Source organism: Pseudonaja textilis, chromosome 6 (assembly GCF_049901715.1).
Source record: "Pseudonaja textilis isolate UNSWEBS1 chromosome 6, rPseTex1.2, whole genome shotgun sequence".
NCBI classification, from domain to species: domain Eukaryota; kingdom Metazoa; phylum Chordata; class Lepidosauria; order Squamata; family Elapidae; genus Pseudonaja; species Pseudonaja textilis.
In genome coordinates, this window is record NC_141995.1 from 57,075,335 (window position 1) to 57,097,840 (window position 22,506).

General features: G+C 40.6%; 2 protein-coding genes across 2 annotated transcripts in view; one reads left to right on the top strand and one right to left on the bottom strand.

The window, feature by feature from the left end:
• The window catches only part of PPAT (phosphoribosyl pyrophosphate amidotransferase), a 56,081-nt gene extending 52,604 nt beyond the window's left edge, over nucleotides 1-3,477 (bottom strand). Inside the window, exon 1 of the mRNA XM_026699936.2 lies at nucleotides 3,191-3,477. Within this exon, the coding sequence (XP_026555721.2) occupies nucleotides 3,191-3,318 (128 nt within the window). The 5' untranslated portion in view covers nucleotides 3,319-3,477. The remainder of the gene's footprint in view (nucleotides 1-3,190) is intronic.
• A 939-nt stretch (nucleotides 3,478-4,416) lies between these two features.
• Nucleotides 4,417-20,939, top strand: LOC113435838 (multifunctional protein ADE2). Its single transcript, XM_026699934.2, has 9 exons — nucleotides 4,417-4,672; nucleotides 9,678-9,875; nucleotides 13,604-13,782; nucleotides 16,618-16,797; nucleotides 16,898-17,011; nucleotides 17,874-17,957; nucleotides 18,047-18,230; nucleotides 18,386-18,544; nucleotides 20,447-20,939. Exons 1-9 carry the CDS (start codon nucleotides 4,654-4,656, stop codon nucleotides 20,611-20,613), a joined length of 1,284 nt encoding a protein of 427 aa, XP_026555719.2. The 5' UTR covers nucleotides 4,417-4,653; the 3' UTR covers nucleotides 20,614-20,939.
• Nucleotides 20,940-22,506: the final 1,567 nt, after the last annotated feature.

Here is a 22,506-nt window from a genome sequence, read left to right on the forward strand (position 1 = left end):
TTAAATATATTTAGATAGGGCACACACTTTATTTGTTTAGCATCATTCACATTGATGGGAGATTTTGAGGGTTAAAGCACCATATAAGTTAGAGCCATTTTAAATTATCTGAAAAATATGCTTCAGGCAGAAAATTCAATATACCTACACAGGAAGATGTTATTTTATGTATCTATGCGAAATATTTCCTAAAATTTATGTCCAAATGAATCCTATGAAAAACTCCAACTTCTGCTATTAAGCACAATATATATGCAGTTAATAGTTTTGTCTGTCTGTCTGTCTATCTATCTAATCTAGTGTTATTACCCTTCTATTATTACATGCCAATACACTGTCTGAATTTAAAAATACTAAATATAGGCTTCATTTGTGCCTTGCTTTTTGCCATATAGTTTTATAAAGGTAGTTTTTGCTTATCAATGATAATTGTTATCATTGTAACGGACTGTAATTTTCATTGCTAAGTGATGTGATCATAAAGTACAATGCCATGTGACATATCCCTTAGTGGTGGTAGTTCCATCAGTCCCCGGTTGCTGTCATTAAGTGAATCAACATGGATTGTTAATGAGGATCTCATTTGGTTGCGACTTCCAACTTCTTGCCAGCTGTTGCTATTGCTATGTGACTGCAGGGAAGCTGTAAGGGCCAGAATTTCAAAAAACGGTCATAAATGCCACTCATTTTGTGCCAACATAAGTTTAAGTGGCTGCTGAATCAGCGGTCATTAACCAAAAATTATCTGTAATGCCTCCATCAACTTTTTATCAATCCTGTGTTCCATGTGTTGGGACAATGACTTGTCTCAGCTGATTTTTATTTTTAATTTTGCATATATCTTTAATCTAGATTTACTAACCGGATTTTATTGATATATTACACCTGGGTGTATTTTCCCACCTGAAACCCACATTCTCCAGGCTGTCTGGAGAAAGAATTGTTAGAAAGCTGAAAGTGCTCAAGATTTATACAATTCTATGTTCAAACTGGGTCAATCAGGTTGTTTCAAGAGTGATGGAACAGAAGCCAGAATCATTGTTAAAATTACCTTACTTTCCTCAACTATAGTTAAATATTACCTACTATGAATTTAGCTTTGTGTATAGTCTTTATAGTTAGTTGAAAATGGACAGTTAAAAATAAGAAACCAGTTTCTCTGCTGTCTGTACATGCATAGAACTAAGCAAATAACTTGAAGGTTAATGTAACATATGTAGTATGTGCAAGGAGAACTACTTTGTATATAACCTGGCAAGTTGATACTTCAAACTGTTACTATCAGTTTGAGGAGAACTTTAAAAATAAATTAGTAATATTGTGGATGGGAGGAAGAAAGTTCCCTGAGATGGAAAGATAGTTCTGTCACTAAGGCGATATGATTTCTTTGGAGTTGCAAATTTAGGGGTGTGATTGAAGAGTAAATGTTTTGTTACTTCAGTGTAATATTCTTTCTTTTTTGCCGGTGCAGTCTAGGGAGTTTTTAAAAAGTAAATCCTAGAGACATGTGCCACATGGTCTTTTGAATCAATATTCAAGAACCCAATTTAGCATGGTTACTTCCTAAGAAATAGCAATAGTACTTAGACTTATATACCACTTTACAATGCTTTACAGCTCTCTCTAAGCAGCTTAGAGAGTCAGCATAATGCCCCCAACAATCTGGGTCCTCATTTTACCAACCTCGGAAGGATGGAAGGCTGAGTCAACCTTGAACCCGATGAGATTCGAACTGCCAAATTTGCAGTCCGCCGGCAGTCAGCAGAAGTAGCCTGCATTCTAACCACTGGATGGGCACAAACTTAGAGAAAATACATCCTTTAGAGCATCTCCTGTAAAAAGGGGTTGAGAATTGTGGTTTCTACTTGGCTCAGCAGTCCCGATCCTCTAAGTGAGCAGGAAGAAGTACCCAGAGAGTAAATTGATCCAAGATGAATCTAGAAATTTATTACTCCATGAAGAAATACATACAGCCGAAGTTTTAGCAGGCAAGAGAAACAAGGATAAAGAGAAGTGGACCAGCCTGATGCTCTCTAGATATGCTGGATTAAAAGTATCAACATCCCCAGCCAGCAGTGTCAAGAATTTTTAAAAAGGCATCGAATTAGAGAAAGCCAATATAAAATAAAGCACAGGTAGGAAGTACACAGAATAGAATAGAATTCTTTTATTGGCCAAGTGTGATTGGACACACAAGAAATTTGTCTTGGTGCATATGCTCTCAGTGTACATAAAAGAAAAATAAAATATATTCATCAAGAATTGTAAGATACACCACTTAGTGATAGTCATAGGTTATTAATGCAGAATCAAATCATACTACAAATCAAATACTACAACATACATTGTAAAGATACAGATAAGATGAGTTTATGTTTGCAAATAAGGATGAACGAGTGACACTGATATTGTATCTTGTTGGATGTTTCTGGGCAGAGTAGGCAGAACAAACATTTGTAGCAGGAAAGGATTATGGGCAGAGCCCGAAAGGGGTGGATGTGTTGCCAAACAAACAAACCCATACGGCGCCTTTATCCAGATTTTGTTTTTATACTTTTCTATAGCTAATAACAAGAGTTAATAAACCAGCTGACCAAAACTGATTTGTGTCCAATCCTCTACAGGTGGGACTCTTAGACCCCATAGCCAAGTAAATGGGATCTGAAGAGAACCACGGGTATTTATTGGGCCATCCAATTTGGGCAGTGAAATACTGAGGTTTTCAGCAAGTTTGAGGCTCTCCGTGCCTAAAGAAGTACCTGTAAAACTTCTTTGATCAGGATGAGCTCCGGGCCATCCTAAAAGTTTCGAGGAAGGGTTAGGATCTTTTGCATAATCCGAGTGACACTTTCATGTTTACCGACCCATTTTGTTTGGAATCGAGAGACCCAGAAACTGCAGCGGCCAAACTGGAAGACCTCCGGGTGCCAACCTGCACAAACGTCCTTGGGAGCAAGGCTCTTACCGCATGTGCAGAGTGCAAAATGCGTACCAAAAAAAAAGGGGTGGGGGTTACATCCTAAGCAGGCGCCTTAGCTGTTATCAGAGGAGACCCCACCGAACAAGCCCCGGCTTCACTTTACATCCCACCGCGTTCCTCCAACCCCCACCCCCCCAAGGCCGGAGGGGCTCAGGCCTTCTTCCCCGCCGCGCCCCCCCCCCGCCCGCCCGCTTTCTCCCCGGTTCCTACCTGTGCTGCAACCCCACCAGCCCCAGCGTGATCACATGGGGCACATCCAGCTCGGTGGGCCACTGGCCCGCGGCGAGGCAGCCGAAGACGCCGCATTCCTCCCCGATGCCCAGCTCCTCGAATTCCATGGCGCACGAGGCCAACACGTGTTTTGAGACTCGTGTGCGTGTGTCTGTCTGTGGGGTTGGCGTGTGCGCGCGCGCGCGGATGCTACACGCAGCGGCTCCCTTTTGCTGTCGCTTCAAGCCGCTGCTGCCGCCGCCGCCGCCGCCGCCTGAGTTTGTGGGAAAGAAGGAGGAGGAGGAGGCGGGCTTGGCCGTTGCAGCGCCCCTTATTCCCACCCGCTTTATTTACATACATACACACTCACACGGGAAGGGGGTGCTGGCGGCCGGGTTGTTTTCTGGGCAAAGGAAGGGCCGCCTGACGGGGGGCCCGAGCGCCTGAGGCGGCTGGGGCGGGGGGCGCGTGAGAGGGAAGGACCAGGCGCCCTTTGCAGTCCGCTTTTCGTCGAAACTTTAAAAAAAAAAAGTTTGGCAGACTTTTCCTTCCTTCCCTCCCTCCCTCATGTTTTCATTTCCCCTCCCCACTCCTCTCACCCGCGTATTAAATTCGGGGTATGTGTGTGTTGCGTGTCTTTAACTTTTCGCACTTTGGGGTCGGCGGGGGGGGCGAGGAATGAGGGAGACAGTTTCTGCCTGAGGGAGCTTCTTTGGACGGAGGGGGAAAAGCTTCCCCTCCCCCCACCCACCCACCGTCACACGGGTCCGTGGTGGGTGAACTTTGGCGCGAAAAAGGCCCCCCCTGCCACCCCCCCCCCCGTTCCCCGGGGCCTGAGTGGGAAGTGAGAGAATCCTGGAAAACAGGGCGTGAGGACTGGGGAAGGGCCGGGAAGGGCGCAACTTGGCTTCCCGCGTTCGGGATAACAGCGCTGCCCAGAGGCCGGGGGGGAAGGCGGAGGGGCGGAGGTGGAAGCTCCTCGCCGATTGGAAGGCCGAGGTAGCCGAACCACCTTCCTTTCCACCACCCCCGCCCCGCCATTGCCCCCAACAGCTCGGGGAAAGGACGAATGCGCCCGGGGTAGCGCACTTCGGGGCGCCACCCTCCGCGCGCTCAAGCCGCCTCCATTGGGTGGGCCGGGCGGCTCAATCTCCACCCTCCGCTTCGCCGGCCCCTTCCGCTGCTGCCCCCTTTTTTTTTCTTCTTACCGCGGCCCCGCCGCCAGTTCTTTCGGCCTCCCCCAAACCCCGAGAGAGAGAGAGTTTCTTGGGTCTTTCTGGGTCCACCCTCCCGGCTTCTCTCTCCTCGGAAAGCGCGCGGGGGCTTTCCTGTCAGGTGGCGTCGCGCTGCGCTTCTCCTCTCCTCACCTGTGTTTGCCTTTTCTACTTTTTTTTTTTCCCCTCTCTCTCTCTCTCTCTCTCTTTTTTTTTTAGGCGTCCCGGACCTGCGCTCCCTTCGCTGCCATGCCTCCGATACAGTCAGGTGAGTGGGCTTCGAAGGCTCGCCTCCGCGGTAAAAAGGCGCGCCGCTTGGACGGAGTCGAGGTGGCCGCCGTGCGCGGGGGTGGGTGAGGGGGGCGCCCGAGGCAGCCGCCGCCGCCGCTGCTACTGCTGCTTTTCCCGCCCTTGGCGGGGTTGCACCTTCGGGAAAGCTGCCGGAGTTTTCGAAAGAAGCCACCCTTTTTGAGGGGGGGGAAGAAAAAGAAATAGGGTGTGTGTGTGAGCTCTGGACTAGCCTCCCCACATCCTGAGAAGGGCGAGCAGAGATTTGCGTTGCAAGGCGGATCACATTGGGGGCCATTGCGCGCTCCTCGTACGTGGATAAGAGGCGCAGGTTCAAAACTAAGAAAAAATAATAATCAAAAAGGATTCCCTTACTGCCAGTCGGTGCAGAGATCGAACTTTATCTCTGCCACCAAGGGGGCAGGAAGGAATCCTCTTTAATATATATATACATGTATGTATGTATGCATGCATGTATATGTGTGTGTGTGTGTGTGTATATATATATCTATATATATCTATATCTATATCTATATATATCTATATATATCTATATCTATATCTATCTATCTATCTATCTATATATCTATCTATCTATCTATCTATCTATATATATATATATATATATATAAAGTTTTCGCGGGTACTTACATGTATGGCATTCGGGTATTTGTTCAGGTATTTCATCATCTGATGAACACTATACAGAAGCCTGATGATGGCAGATGAGATTCTGCCGAAACGTTGCTACAACTTTAAAAGCACAACTACAATGACTTGGGAAAATACCCGAACAAAGCCGAATGCCATACATACGTACATACGTACGTACATACATACATACATACATACATTCATTTGACCTAAGCCTCTTGCCTAGGACTCCAGGAATGGCTCCAAAGACCCTCTTAAGCAGGAGTCGCCAACCTTTTGGACCTCAGGGACCACCAAAACCCATAATTTTAAACCCTCCAGACCACTAATATGAATTTTGACGGATGGTGGCTTGCTGAAGTTGGTGACAAAGTCAGTCCCACATTCCAGAGCTGCAGTAAGTCACAGGACAGGCCCTTTGGATATCCCGGGATATCCAAAAGGCCAGTCCTGTGACTACTGCAGCTCTGGAATATGGGACTGACTTTCCCACCCGCCTCAGCAAGCCATCCCGGGCGGATTTCTCTCCCGCCATTGGTCTTACCTTCCAGTTCCAGCTCACATGGCTCTACTCAAGGTAAGGTTTGCACTCGGCCAAAGGGTGGGGGCCACGTGGGCAGCGCAGCCTTGTGTTCCCATGCAGCCTGGATTAATTGCTTTGGGGGTCACATTTCTCTGTGGACCACCAAGATTTTCTCATGGACCACCAGTGGTCCTTGGCTCACTGGTTGGCGACTACTGCTCTAAAGCAAGGGGTCTCCAATCTTGGCAACTTTAAGACTTGTGGACTGCAACTCCCAGAATTCCTCAGCCAGCTTTGCCAACTTTAAGACTGGTGGACTTCTGGGAATTGAAGTCCACGAGTCTTAAAGTTGCCAAGGTTGGAGACCCCTGCAAGTCTAAAGCAGAGATCTCCAAACTTGGCGACCTTTAATTAAGACTTGTGGATTTCAACTCCTAGAATTCTCCAGCCAGCTGGAGAAGAATTCTGGGACTTGAAGTCCACAAGTCTTAAAGTTGCCGAGTTTGGAGATCTCTGCTCTAAAGGATGCAAATGACCAACTGGCCGCCAAGGGAATATAAATCCTTCCTTTCTCCACTATCCAGTCAGGGCTAAAGAAACTTCTTGGATGAGACCTGAAAAATGGCTTTGAAAGAAAGAAAGAAAAGTTCAGTTGCCTCCTGAAAAAACTATTTCCAATGTCCACCTTTGGGACTTGTGATAGCATTGCAATGTGTGCAACGCAATCTCTGTCTGCCAATTCTCAGGTTGGATCGGGTGGGCCTGCTGGCTGTGCTGCCTGGAGTTATAGTCTCCTTAAATTTGGGAGTTTTAAGCCAGTTCTGAAAACTTGGCTGTTGGACACCAAAGACCTTTCTTCTGTGCTGGTATTTCTCTTCAGCTTGCTTAATTCCCCATGGTTGGTCTCTGCTAGAGTGGGAAATGAATTAAGCCATCCAAATATCTGATGGGAACGAGGTGAAGCGAGTGCTGAATATTCTCCATTTGGGTTTTGGATTGAATGCGTTATGCAGACTGGAGGGAGGCTGCAGTGTTCAGGTAGCCCTCAGCTTACAACAGTTCATTGAGTGACCGAAGTTACAACGGAACTGAAAAGTCACTGATGGCTGTTTTTCACACTTACAACCATTACATGGTCATGTGTTTTACATTTGGATGCTTGACAAGTCGTTCATATTTACGATGATTGCAGTGTCCCAGGGTCATGTAATTTATCTTGTGTGACCTTCTGACAAGCAAAGTCAATGGGAAGCCAGGTTCACTTTAACAACTGTATTACTGATTCAACAACTGCAATGATTCACTTAAGAAATGTGGCAAGAAAAGTTGTGAAATGGGGCAAAACTCACTTAACAAAAGTCGAGGTCTACCTGTACTTTATATTCACTCAAGGGGTGATTTGTGCTTCTGCCTCTACTGTTCATTAGTGAACATAGCCATCTAATTTATTATACCATATTCAGGACCCAAAGTTAGGCAAAGTTTTTGTTGGACTTTTCCCTTATAGTTCTGAAAATTTTACATCCCGATAAAAGTCTTCCATTATGTACGATATGCAATTTTTGTGGGATATATTAGAACAACCAAACTTGGCTCTCTTATGCATGTTCTCCCAGTATCAGCCTTTATATGTATCAGTTTTAAGATTTGGATGGACAACTTTTCAGAAGACTGGAACAGTTTAAGTGAAGATTTCCAACATCTGCATTAAAATAATACCTTAGTCAATTCAAAGTTCACACTATTTTGCAAATCTTTGAGATGTCTAGGTAATATTGCCAAGTAAGCTGCTTTAAAAAGATGAATGGACTTAGGAAGAAAAAAATCAGATCTGTGCAGAGAAGTGTTATACAGAAGGAAATGATGTTCAACTTAGATTTTTTTCCCATGGTACTCATAACTAGTTTTATAAATAAAATCTAGTTGTTGCTCATAACTATCACAATCTTTAGTAAAACACACAGGTATCTCTAAACCTCGTTGAATTTGTTTTCCTAAAATTAACACTGGAAGATTCCATTATATATAATTGCTATCTTTGTTTTTTAAAGTTTTATTTTTCCAGAAAAGATTTAATTGTTGCAGAAATGAATGATCTGCTTATTAAGTTTTCTAGCTGTACCATCTGGATATAAATCCTCTCTATACTTTTTTTAATGAGTCCATTTTTTATCTAGTTATATTTGACCAAAGATAATCCCGTAGAAATCTTAAAGGGTACATACAGTGAATGTAAACTTGCAATCAACCTCTTTCACCAATACATCAATAATAAGTTAGCACTACACAGTTTCACTTGTCGCAAGTGTCATAGTGGTACTTTATTTATGAAGTGCTCCTTTCTTTACCATATAATAACTTTATGGGCATAAAGTTTATTTCATGTCTTTATCTTGAAAGGAAGAGTTTTGTTAAGTGTGGCTACTAAATAAACTAGTTCAATTCAAGTTAAGCAAAATATTACCCACCATCTTGAAATGTTTATATTGCTGCCCTCTTGGGACTGTATTACAAATTATTTGTTCATTTAGAGTTTTACCTTATTGCTGTCTTGCTAGTAAATAGAGTCACTGAAGGAATAACATTTTAGTCAAGAACAAAAGGCAGGGCAAAGATGCTTAAGAGCCATTCTCTCTCCTTTACTCACAACTGGCAAATCTAGTGGCCCTTAACATGGGGCTTATTCTAAGGCTCAAGGGCTTTTTGTGCTCCCCAGATCTATTGATGACTATGGCTCCTGAAAATTAGTAGCAGTTGCCCAGGACTTTGGGGCGATAATAAAAACTGTATTGTAAGCGCTAAACTAGGTTTAACTCGGTTAAAGAACAAAACCTTTCCCTTTTTTCAAGATCAGCTCTGTATAAAGATTCTGGTGAACTTTGGAATATCATTTTGCCCAGTACAACTCCTTATTATCCTGAAATGTGAAGGGAGGCCCCAAATCAATAAAAGCTTATGACAATTCAACATAGGAGGTTGGCTGTCTTCTTGCCTTAAACCAATCAAGGGTGGCTCCTAAAATGTTCTTGTTAAGAAGAGCACAACGTACAGTGATTGCAGCCATGTTTGCTTGGTTCATAGGAAAAAGAGTTGAGATTTCATTTTGAGGGAAAAGGATAACTGATATGGAGAAGTCACCGTTCAATGGGTAAACTGTCCTTGTGTAAATAGAAGACATTTAGCAGATATTCTCATATAGAGTTAAAACCAGGGCAAAAGATTAATATAGACTTATTTTTCTTCATAAATGCATGTGGAGAATTGCTACAGCTTGGAAACTGAACAGACAGCACAAGAAAAGAATAGAAGGGTTGCTCTTCATGGCTATCTGGATTATTTGCTAAATTGCATTCAGCAATCCATTTGTTACCATAGGAACTAAAAAGACTTCAACTTTGTTTCCTTCTCAGCAGGCTTCTTATAGTCTTATACTCTTTCCCCCTCTATCAGTTAAAAGCAACACCAAAACAAGCCTTTTAGGACATTCACAGCTCATGCTAAGACATAATGTGTCTTCTTTTTAAAAAAGAGTAGCTAAGTTTGAAAGAAGAACACATGCTGAGAATAAAGACATGGTCAAACGAAACAAGGCACGAAATGAATGACTATGGTCTTTGATATTCAAAACGAAGCGTTAAATTGCAGACAGAAGAATGCTTCCCAAATTTAAGAGGCCCTAAATAAAGTGAAAAGTTCTTTGCAAACATGCACAAATTTGTGGTATAAACTTTTTAAAAATTCAGTGTCTTGTTTTCATTTATGTTCATGATGTAAAAAAAATATCTCCCTTCCCTGATTATTTCTCCAGAACTTAAACTGGGCAAAAAAATAAATGAGGGAAAAACAAAAGAAGTTTATGAGTTGCTGAATTACCCAGGATGTGTTCTGCTACAATCAAAAGACCAAATAACTGCTGGAAATGCAGCTAGAAAGAACGTCATGGAAGGGAAGGCTGCAATCTCAAATACAACAACATCTTGTGTGTTCCAGTTGCTTCAAGATTCTGGTAGGTGGTGGAAAAGTCAACCCTCATGCAGGAGACTAAACGTGTATATAAAGCAATAACGGCCTCACTATATGGAAACTCCCTTTGCTATAGGAAACTTTCGTGCTAATTTTTCTTGGTTTTATTATAATTGTAAGAGATCTTGTGACTATGCTGAAGGAGCATAGCACTTTCAAGAACACAACAGCAACTCTTTATTTTACATTTAAAAATATGAGTTGGTTTCTCCATAGATGAGTCACGTTAAATATTTGTCCCTTATATCATTAAGTAACATCGACGGCCATTGGAAGAAGATATTGGAAAGTTAAGCATTGGAATTTAACATATACTTCCAAACGCATTGGTGAGGAAAACAAGTTTGAAGTGCTTATAATTGGCAGTTTTAAACTAAGTTGGGTTTTCCAGATTTATAGTCCTAGTCAGATCATAACAATTTGAAACAAAACAAATTGGAATGATCAGAGTGTTTAGTAAAAGTGGAGATAATAGTTCCTGGCTTGTTACTGCATAGAGAAGAGAACAGAGCATAACATCTGTCAATTCAATTATTCCACCACGGCATGAACACAGTCTCCGTTGAAAGGAGGTTTTTTTGTATCTTCCTTCTGTAATGGCTGTTGGAAGGGCATTGAATCTGTCTAAAGAAGAAGCATTTTTGAATGTTGGGATCGTTACATGACCGAGATATCTGGCTGGTTGGAGATATGTAGAACGGCTCATGGAGATTTCTTCTGGGCAGGGCCGAGAAGTCCAAATCAATGGCCCCTCTTTGAGATCACTTAGACCACTAGAGGACATTCATAACCCATTAAGCCCAGGCTAATTCTATAACCATCCCCAAAACAAGACTTGGTTATGTTTCTATGCAGAAGCTTTGAAAAAGTGGTTTAAGACCACTTTAGTAATATTTACATATGCATTTCCCTGCCTCTGCATCTATTTACTCATTCATTTATATCCCACCTTTATTATTTTCACAAATAATTCAAGATGGCAAACATATCCAACATAACCCAAGTGCTCCTGTTTTCCCCACAGCAAAACCTTGTGAGGCAAATTGGACTGAGACAGACTGGCTTAAAGTCACCCAGCTGGCTTTCATGGCTAACCCAGCACTTGAACTTGTGGTCTTCTGCTGTGATTTCTTACAATCTATACCAGGGGATCCCCAAACTTGGCAACTTTAAGACTTGTGGACTTCAACTCCCAGAATTCTGGGGAATTCTGGGAGTTGAAGTCCACAAGTCTTAAAATTGCCAAGTTTGGAGACCTCTGATCTGTGCTGTGATTTTTTTTCCTATTTACATTGCACAAGTTGTAATAACTTGATTTAAAACCCTTAAGTGTGAGTTATTACAATTGTTACCCCCTCAACCATGAAACATTTGGTTGAAATTATAATCCTTGCATTGTGTGTCAAAAATTGCATATCAAAGTTACAATCACACTTGGCCAATAAAGAATTCTATCTATTCTATTAAGTCTTGCAGGCTACTGATTACCAAAAACAGATTTGCATCAGTTTATTAAGTTGTACTTCCAAACCTTGCCTCACCTTAGTATGTTATGAAGAAATGCTGCTTTGAGTAAGTTTAAGGATTAAAAATTAACATGATGGAATCCTTTCTTATGTTCCAATTTCTCCCCCCTCCATGGAGTGTTGCAACATTTTATAATATTCTGTGGCAAACCTCTAGCTTACTAGTGCCTTCCTGCCTCATTAACAAGCAAAAGTGTTGCATTTAGTACAAAAAGAACAAAATATCTTATGGCCACTGATTTTGGGAATCCATTCATGTCTGTCCTTTCCTGCCTTTTTGTATGACTAATATAGTTTTGGTAATAGGACTGCATTTCCTAAAAAAAGTGAAGTTTTCTTTCAGGCATGCTTCCTGCTGATTTCATGGAGTTGTTAAAATTGTTTCATTGCATCAGAATAGATATTACTTGTTTTCAACTTTGTAGTCTAATCTGTACTTCTGTGGTTCCTTGAAGTTCTCTTGAAGTCAAATGCCAACCTCTGCTTAGTTTTGGAACTTTGGCAAGATCAGAAAGTTGCTGCCACCTGCATGATTGGTAGTGAATGAGTAGATAATAGATTTCCCCACAGCATGAAATCAAATACTAACACATAAACAATAATAAAAAAATTGGTTGGAGGCAGATTGAAAATATAATAGACTAGATCAGGCTTGTCCAACCCGTGGCCCGCGGGCCACATGCAGCCCAGGTCGCCTCATAATGCGGCCCAGTGCTCACCCCAACCTTCGTGCCAGAGCCAGCGAGGAGGAGGAGGAGAGGCAGGCGTGAGGCGAGCGCCAGGCCAAGCAGCAAGAGAAAAGGCGGGCGCCGTCAGAGCGCCACCTCCTGTTGCCGCCACCGCTTCTGCCCCCGCCGCCGCTTCTGCCCCTGCCATCGCTGCCGCTTCTGCCTCCGCCGCCGCTTCTGCCCCTGCTGCCGCTTCTGCCCCTGCCGTCGCTGCCACTTCTGCCCCTGCCCCCGCCGTCGCTTCTGCCCCCAGCGTCGCTGCCGCTTCTGCCCCCGCCGCTGCTGCCGCTTCTGCCCCCGCCGCTGCTGCCGCTTCTGCCCCTGCCCCCACTGCCGCTTCTGCCCCGCCTCTGCTTCTGCCACCACTGCTTCTTCCCCGCCACCGCTGCTGCTTCTGCCCCCGCCGCTGCCACCGCTTCTGCCCCGCCACTGCTGCTGCTTCTGCCTTCCAGTCCTGCCTCATCCAGCCGGGCCATTTGCAGGAGGAGAGGTAGGCGTGAGGCGGGCGAGCTTTTTCCTCCCCCCAAAATTTGGCCAGAAAATAAACTGTGATAAAAGAACTGTGATAAAAAGCCGTGATAAAAAATAAATAATTTTTAATAAATAATTAATAAATAATAAAAACATCTCACTAACTTCATTTCCAAATAAATTTAATATGTTAACTATGTTTTCTATGTTTTTTTTGGTTGATCAGGTATCATTACTGTTATTTTATTTTATGTGCGGCCCAAACCAAATTTTCATCTTCTAATGTGGCCCAGGGAAGGTGAAAGCTTGGACACCCCTGGACTAGATCATTTAAGACATAGAAAAAGTGAAATTTTTCCCAGCTGAGCGGCTAGAAATTGTCAACATTGTTCTTGGCAAGTTGATTAACATTAATGTTTATAATAATTGGTTAAAATCACATTGCTGAGGAATGATTTAAACCTTTTTTAAACCCAATACTAGCTGTGCTATTACATTGGAAAGACACTTTTTCCTTCCTAAGCCCGCCTAAAGTTTAAAAAGTTCCTGTTTATAGTTTCAAGTTCAGGGAATCGTGCCCTTAAATTTTTAATGGAAGTTTTTAAAATTAAATTATGCTCTACAATGTCTCTAAATCCAAGCCAATTTTTTTTTAAGTTTTAGTCACTTTGCCACTCTTGGTTTATAAAATCTTCTCAGTCTGATCTAATAAAAACAATTCCTATTCTGTAAGTTTGAAACTAACAGATTGCTTAGATAAAGGTAAAATATTGCTTAGATCTAGGTAGGTAAAATATGCTCGGGATTTTCATAAAAAGCAATATGTTTTTCCGATCTGGGTGAAGATCCCAGGTCTCTAGGTTTTCATTGATTTTTTGCACAAAAATGGCTCACTCCTTATTTCTGTTTTAGAATGTAGGTTGCATATTTTACTTATTAGCAATTGAGATACAGAAGACTGTTTTGATGAGAAAGTTTTATTACAGGCATCAAAACGGCTTTTGTGAGAAAACACAGCGATACAGCATTTATGGCTGCTCACTGCGAAATGATTCCGATTGAATGGGTTTGCAGGAGAATCGCCACTGGTTCTTTTCTGAAGAGAAACCCTGGTGTTGAAGAGGGCTACAAATTTTATCCACCTAAAATTGAGCTGTTTTATAAGGTGGGTAGTACAAACATGAAATGCAGCTGACAGTTTTATATCACCGTTTTGAAAGCTTGAACCTCAAGCTAATCATGTGTTTCAGTTAAACATCCTAACCCAAGCCTTCCAAAAACAATTCCTCCCCCTACCAAATACTGTCACTCAGTACTGATAGAATTTTGCAATACATACATGATCCTCAAAAACAGTCTTGATTCTTAGACTCTAATATGTGTGTGTTTTATTTATATACATATACATACACACACACACTATTTTTAATTGTTAAAAAAACATTTGTATTCATGCCCAAGATGCTAATCATAGTTATGTCAATTAAGAAAGTCTGTGTTTGTGTACATGTAGTCCTCAACTTACAAACATTCATTTAGCAACTGTTTGAAGTTACACCACCACTGAAAAAAAGGGACTTGTGACTGGTCCTTGTGCTTATGACCATCACAGCATCTCCAAATTTGGAAGTTGGCAACTGGCATAGAGTTACTATGGTTGCAATGTCCTAGGGTCTTGGGAAGGCCATTTGCAACCTTCCTAGTCAGATTCTGACAAGCAAAGTCCATTGAGGAAACTTGATTCCCTTAATGACTGCATGATTCAGTTAACAACTGCAATGATTTGCTTAACAGCTGTGGAAAAAAGGGTAACATCAGATGTAACTCTCTTAACCAACATTTTAGCAACAAAAATTCTGGTCCCAGTTATGATCGTAAGTTGAAAACTGCCTGTAATAACTTCAAAAAAAAATTCGTTTGTGTTGAGTGAAAACTCAAACAGGCAACCTATTTTTCAGTCTGAGAGCATTATCTCTTTAGACCTCTGGCAGGAATGATCTCTTTCTAGTCTGGCCTCCTGCACTGGGAAGCATCTGTCAGAGGAGGCCACAAGAGAGCAAGTAGCATCACACCTCATCATATCATTCTGCAAAAAATGCTCAAACTACATCATTTGAGACAGCGGCCTCCAACCTTTTGGGCACCAACCTTTTGGTTTTGTGGAGAAAGGGGGCGTGGTTTTGCACACTGCCTGCATCACGTTGGATGGGCTTTGCTTGTTTGCGTGGTCTGGTTGCTGGCTTGTCCATAGGAAGTTGGGGACCCCTGGTTTGAAAGAAGTCATGCGTGGCATTATAGAGGTGTGTACTGGTTATATAAAGCAGGAAAGAAGAAAAAGTGCTATCAGAAAGGCCCGCCCACCAACCCAAATACTATGGATATTAGTAAAAAACTTAAATATTATCAAATTTTGGATAATCAAGGGAGGCTTAAGACAGCCCAAGAATTAGAAACCCAAGGAATAACTATGGATTGGTGGTTGTATCTTCAAATACAGATGAAATATAAAAAAGATTTAAAAGAATTTCGATTTGAAACAAAAACAACTCAATTAGACAAATTATTGTTGGGACCAGAAGAAAAAATGATACCGAAATTATACTAATTACTTACTAAATTTTGATCTAGAAGAGGAAATTGTAAAAGGACCAATGCTAATGTGGACAAAAAAAAATCAGTTACAATATAAAATTGGATGAATGGGAAGAAATATGGAAAAAAAATCTCTCCATGACAAAATCAGTTGCCTACAGAGAAAACTTATACAAGGTTCTTTACACATGGCATTTTGGCACACTCCAGACTCACAAAAATGTATCCCAAATTAAACCTGAACTGCTGGAAATGCAAGGGAACACAGGGTGCCTTCTTCCACGTCTGATGGCTATGCTCAGAAATTAAAAAATATTGGCCCAAGATAAAAACATGGATAGAGGAAATTACCCATTATAGGTGGGAGTGGAAGCCAGAATTATTTCTCCTGCAAATCATTAAAGAAAAATATTCCCCTAAAATTAGATATTTGATTACACATATACTAACGGTGGCATGAATTGCGTTGGCGCAGGCTTGGAAGATGTCTACCACACCATCTAACGACATAATTCACAAAATTTTAGAATGTGCAGAGATGGATAGGCTCACGCTGAAATTAAACGATAAGGAGGACTCAGAGTATTATTTAATTTGGAACATTTGGTACCAATGGTTAGACAGTAAAGTACAATAAAGAAAGGTTACAAAAGGAATTTAAAAAGAAGAAATAAAGGAAATAAAATTGGAATATTAGCAAACCAGGTGAGGGAGAAGTTACAGAAATTGAGGAACAGCTAGGAAAGCGAGATTTAGATAGACATTTAGATTAGGATTTATAATTACCTAGATATGCTGTAGAAATATACAGAAATATGCAATAATGAATGATAAAAATGTGTTCCCTTCCTCCTCCCATACTTACGGAATATTAAACTACAGCACATAGCCTATAAATCCTCTTGATGTTTGTTTTAGGTATATATACATATATTGTCAATATTACATTCTTTTTTCTCTCTTGTTTTTCTTTTCTTCCCTTTTTATTTGAATTAGTGACACATAAAGATGATGTAGCTTTGTTTATTAACATTAATTAAGAACTGTGAATTAATATAGTTAATATGGGGGGGAAACTGTCACATTCTAAGTGTACATGTGGTACTTAGTGTACCACCAAAAAAATGATATTGAAAGATGTCAGTGTAATTTCTATTACAGAAACTTTTGTAAGCTTTTTAGCACTTTGCTTTTTGTATACTTTTTCATATCTTGAACTTTAATAAAGTACTTTTTTAAAATTAAAAAAAAAAAACGGCCCGCCCACCCAAAACAATCACTTACAGGACCACCTTCAACTAAATGTACAGTGAAAACGGTTGCTTGCTTCTGTGCGGAATGGAGAAATTGAACTTTATTGCTAATGATGATATAAATTATTCCAACAAAATCTCACTTTTCATCACAGGATGATGCAGCAAATGATCCACAGTGGTCTGAAGAGCAACTCATTGAAGTTAAATTGAAGCTTGCAGGCCTTGAAATCGGACAAACGGAAGTAGATATCATGGCACAGTCCACCCGAGCCATTTTTGAAATTCTTGAAAAAGCATGGCAACCCCAGAATTGTACGCTGGTGGATTTGAAGGCACGTACATTTATATTCTAGATCTTGGCTTTTAAAGTAAGGGAGAAATGATTGAATTCAACTAATCTTCCCTTTCTTTGTGTCGTGTTTCCATTTTTAGGTTGAGTTTGGTGTTAATGTAGCCACAAAAGAAATTGTCCTTGCTGATGTAATTGATAATGATTCTTGGAGGCTGTGGCCATCTGGAGATAGAAAACAACAAAAGGACAAACAGGTAATTCTGTTTTCAGTGCAGATTCTGAAAATAAGCCAATATTGCAATTTTCCAAGGTATATGTCTCTGTGCTGTGTGAAATCTATTCTCCTTCTGTTTGTTTCTTCACATCAAACAGAAGATGGGAAAGAAAATGGAGGAAAGCCAAATTCTACAGTTAAAATTGGAAAAATATTAGTTATCTTTCCTTCTGCTAATTTATTTGTTTTCTGATAGACATTTCAAATATCCGAAAATAAAATCCCTAATTACATTTCAATTAAAATAGTGAAATACACACACACACATATACACATACATATACATATATACACCATATATATGTGTTTGTGTGTGCATGTATGTATCATGTTAACTTAGACTTTTCTAATAATAGTTCTGGCAATGATATTGAACATTTTGAGATAATAGCTATTAATACCAATAAATTCTAACTATAAGAAGAAATAGGCAAATGCAAAATTCATATTCCAAAATATTGTTTACCTCATAATGAGCTATGAAAAGCATCCTTCAGATATGCTGTTGAGTCTGGGGCTACTATTTGATGTAAACACATATTATGTGTTAAATGTTACAGCATAGTGAAGTATATATGGCGGTATAGATCTAGATAAGCATATGGCCTTGCCTCTGAGTCATAGGTAAATCTTTGGAAGCTTCAAAAAGGAATTGGGAAGACACCAACAACTTATAACTCACATTTTTGATCTTTACATTGGACTTCTGGGTGAAAACCAGATTATAAATATGTGTATAGACTTGTCAATTAATTGTAGTATTGATGGTTTACATAGGTACGAGGTAGATGAATAATTTGTATTTTATATGTAATCTTTTGTTCTTTTGTGTTTGCTTTTAGTCTTACCGTGACCTCAAAGAAGTGACACCTGAAGCCCTGCAAATGGTGAAAAGAAACTTTGAATGGGTGGCTGAAAGAGTGGAGGTAATGATATCATCTATGAGATACGGATAGGGATAATCCATATCATTTTCCTTACGTTTAAATTGTCTTTTGATCTTCTTTTCTATTAGCTGTTATTGAAACCACAAACTCCACAAGGCAGAGTAGTTGTCCTCATGGGTTCCACTTCTGACCTTGGTCACTGTGAAAAAATTAAAAAGGCGTGTGGCAATTATGGTGTGTCTTGTGAATTACGAGTGACCTCTGCTCACAAAGGACCAGATGAAACACTGAGGATCAAAGCTGAATATGAAGGTACCGAACTCAAATTTGTCTGTTTTAGTGAACTATTGTTTAAGTTCAGTGACAATCTCAAAATAATTCCTGTTTTAAAAAAAGAAAATTAATGTAGAATCTGTTTAGGTGAGCATGTTTGTATCACATTGATACGTTTTTGTTTGTGTTAACAGGGGATGGGATTCCCACAGTGTTTGTTGCAGTGGCTGGGAGAAGCAATGGCTTGGGACCCGTGTTGTCCGGAAATACTGCTTATCCAGTTGTCAATTGTCCTCCTCTCTCGGCTGATTGGGGTGCCCAGGATATATGGTCATCCTTGAGAATGCCTACTGGTAAGATTTATCATTGAACACTTTGAACCAATTTGGTTTAGTTTAATTTACTTTATTGTCATTGCACCTCGTACAACAAAATCAAACACCATCTTCAGTGCACATCACGACCATGACCATGAAAATAAACACAAACACACATCCTTCACACTCCACACATTGAACTGAAAACCCATGACACCGCACCAACACTGCACTATACAGCAGAATTCAACAGAGCTACTGCCCTGAGACAGAAGCTGTTTTTCAGCCTGTTTGTCCTTGTTTTTATTATTCTGTACCGTCTGCCAGATGGCAATAGTTCAAAAAAAAGGGGGTGTGTGTGCCCAGGATGAGATGGATCTTTAAGAATGTTTTGAACTTCGTGAAGGCAGCGGGAGCTATAAAGCGCTTCCAAAGAGGGGAGAGGGCAACCCATGATCCTCTGGGCAATGACGTTAACCCTCTGGAGTGCTGTCCTATCTGCCTCTGTGCAACTGGCAAACCATACAGAGGTGCAGTAAGTTAAGATACTCTCTATGGTGCAGCGGTAGAAGGTCACCACCAGTTTCTCATTCAGTTGTTGTTTTCTGAGAAGTCTTAGGTAGTATCATCTCTGCTGGGCCCTTATTATTTTGGGGGAGATAGTACACACTTGAAAGAAAAGACATAATCTCACTATTGGCTGTAGTTCTGTTCAAAATAATGGTAAAGTTAGAATGAACGCCTTGATTCTAAATTTACTATTTCTAAAATACACACATGCACACGATTATGGTCAAAGGTCATATTTAATAAGAATTGCAGTAGTGGGACATTCCCCCCCTTGTGAATAAAATGATGGGTTTCATTGCAGTTAAGGTTATGTAAGACATGAATACGCCATTTATTCTATATATTTAAACTTCTTCATACTTTCCTGGGCTGTGCTTACATTTGTCAGCATTATGAGTAGACTGGTTATTTTTAGCTTTTTTTCTCTCCTCACCCAACCAAAGACGTTTACATTAAAGATAAAAGATAGAAATGATGATAACTCCTACAGGTAGGATTCAACTTACAACTACAGTTGGAACCACAACTTCCATCGCTGAGTGATGCGGTCGTTCAGTGAGCCATGCCTCCCTCGTTCTACCTTTTTTTCCCTGGTTGTTAAGCAAATAAATAACCAATTCCAACTTCCTCCATTACACCTTGGCTTGTTGGGAGCCCCCTGGGAAGGTTGTAAGTGGTGGATCATATGACCCTGCGGCGCTGCAAACATAACATTCATGCCAGTTAGCAAGTCCTCAATTTTGATCATATGACTGCAGGCTGCAATGGATTGAGATTGCAAGGACCGGTCACAAGTTCACTTTTGTGTCATTTTGAATGGTCATTAAATAAATGGTTGTAAGTTGGGGACTGCTTGTGTACTCTCAAAGAGTGTCAGAAGTGTTGAATCTCCCAGTTACGATGGCAAGCCAGGTGACTCCACGGGCCTAGTTATTTCACAGCAATTGGTCCACTGAGGAGGATGCAGAGATAAAGAAGTGTTGTGAGCACACTGAGGCTTTGCCTGTGCAAGTTTCACGCAACCTGAGAGGTGCTGCCAAACTTCATCTGGGGTTTGCTTACACTTAGCTTGGCACAACCCTAGTGCAGACTTGCCCAGAAGGAACAAAGAAGGAACATGCTCTGTTAAACCCTGTGAACATTAACTTTCAAAAGTTATCTTCCTTCTTTAACTTGAACAAGTTTCAGTTCTTGAGGATAGTTTTGGTACCTTGTCTTCGTTCATCTAAAACTCCGTGCTCTGTCTGAATTGTTAAATATTCTGTATTGCATAGCAGTTTTTATTGACTCGCTAAAAGATGATCTAGTGGTAATATTAGTACAATCACACATTTTAAAAATCAAAATTGTCTTGCTTTTTATTAACAGGTCTTGGCTGTTCCACAATTCTTTCACCTGAAGGGGCTGCTCAATTTGCTGCTCAGATTTTTGGGTTGAATGACCACTGTGTATGGGCCAAACTGCGATCCTGCATCCTGAATACATGGATCTCCCTAAAACAGGCTGACAAAAAGATGAGAGAATATACTTTATAGATGAATTCTAAAAAAACCAGTTTCATTTCAACTTCCAGGCATATCATTCCTAGTATAAGTGCTAATGGGAAACTGTTCCTAACCTACTTTATGATGGTATACAGGTGCCCTCTTGTGTTCTAAGCTATTGTAGACAACTAATCTTGTATTTTCTACCACAATGTAACTTGAAAGCAGAGTTACGTGCATTGAGGTAGAATAGATCTTACTGATCTATGACTGGTTATTAAAGAAAAATATTACCTCTGTCTACTTGTAACCCCGTACAAAATATGCCCCTATGGTGATTCTAAAATTTATATTAAAGCTAGCAGTGCCATTAATAAGTGGACTAGTTTGCTTTTGTTCTAGAATGGCCCATCATGGAATCAAATGTATAAGACAAATTATTCAAGATTTTAAAAAAGTATTTTTTTGTGTGGAATGTCCTTACCAAAGCCTTTTCTATAATTAGTTTTAAATACAAAGCTGATAATATATAAAGCTAATTTAACAGTTGACCTTCAGATAGCTTTTGAGCAGGCCTTTATAACTTGTAAAGGGGAAAGGCCACGCTGACAACTTAGCAATGCAGACCTTACAGAAACACCTGGCACACCAGCCAGCTGTTTGATGGCGGGTGGGGATGGCAATGAACTTGGCAACTGAAGATTCGACTTGAAAAAAATGCCATCATGCCACCTAAGGCTGCTTGGTGAGCCGTACTCAGTGGTCAATATCTTGTATAGAGCTGATTTTTGACCGTGACCAGCAGGTTGACAATATATTTATCAATTACAAATTGAATACCAGATTATCACTTACAAACGCATGAGTTAGAAAGTAAGTCAGACTGAAGGCAGCATTGAATTTTAAGGTTAATTCCCAAGACCAATTTACTGAAAACCTGTACCTATTTGGTTTCTAACTCGGCCACCTATCCTCATGTAGAGGCAAGATCTATGCCCAAATAAGGGCTTCTGTCATCCCTGTTATTTTACAGTATATACTACTCCAGGCAAATGGCTGACTTGCTTGAAAACATCTAGTGATGAAACACCCATGACTCTCCAGGAGGCATGATTCCATTTTGCTTAATAGCACAGGAAAACTACTGAATGCTTGGCCTATAGCACTACTCATCATTTTTAGGTGGTTCTATAACTACATCAAATATTCTACTTATTTTTAGTAGAATTATATGCTGTTCCATCCATCAACTACACATTAAAAATAATGAGTGTCAATTATTCATACAAAAGCATTGTTTGCAAAGTTTCGATACAGCAGTTGTGCTACTGGGCTAAAACGGGGAAGATACAGCTATGTTGAGCCAGCCGAGTACAATGCTGCTGTTCCATATGTAAAAATGAAGCTCTTGATCAAAAAGAGAGAGATTGTCAGGCTACAGGACTTTTCCCCTTCACTCAACTAGAATGAACTTCTGAAAACGTATCAAAAAGGAATCCTTTACTGAGATGAGACAGCAGGGAGTTTAGAACCCCTCCCCTTATCTCGATGTGTATTTAGTGAAACAAAAGCCAGTATGTTAATTCCTCCTCACCCCTTTTATAAGGAACGATCTTTTTCACTTTCCCAGGGCATACCTAATTTCCCCCACCCCCTTTTTAGAACAAACTTTTCCAGAGATTCCCAGAACACATCTCACTGGGATTTTTGTGATCTTCTCATCTCCCGGCTGTGTCCCTCAGAGGTGATAGGTTCCGCCCATCTGGCTTTTCTCCTTCCATTGTATCATGCGTGGGTTATACAAATTCAATATAAGATTAAATATATTCAGGTTGTTACATCAAGAAAGGATTTATCAGCCTCCCCCCGCTTTTCTTCTTCCACTGAAAAAATGACATACACGGAGCTGACAAGAGATGTACAGAGGTGTATATATATTTATAG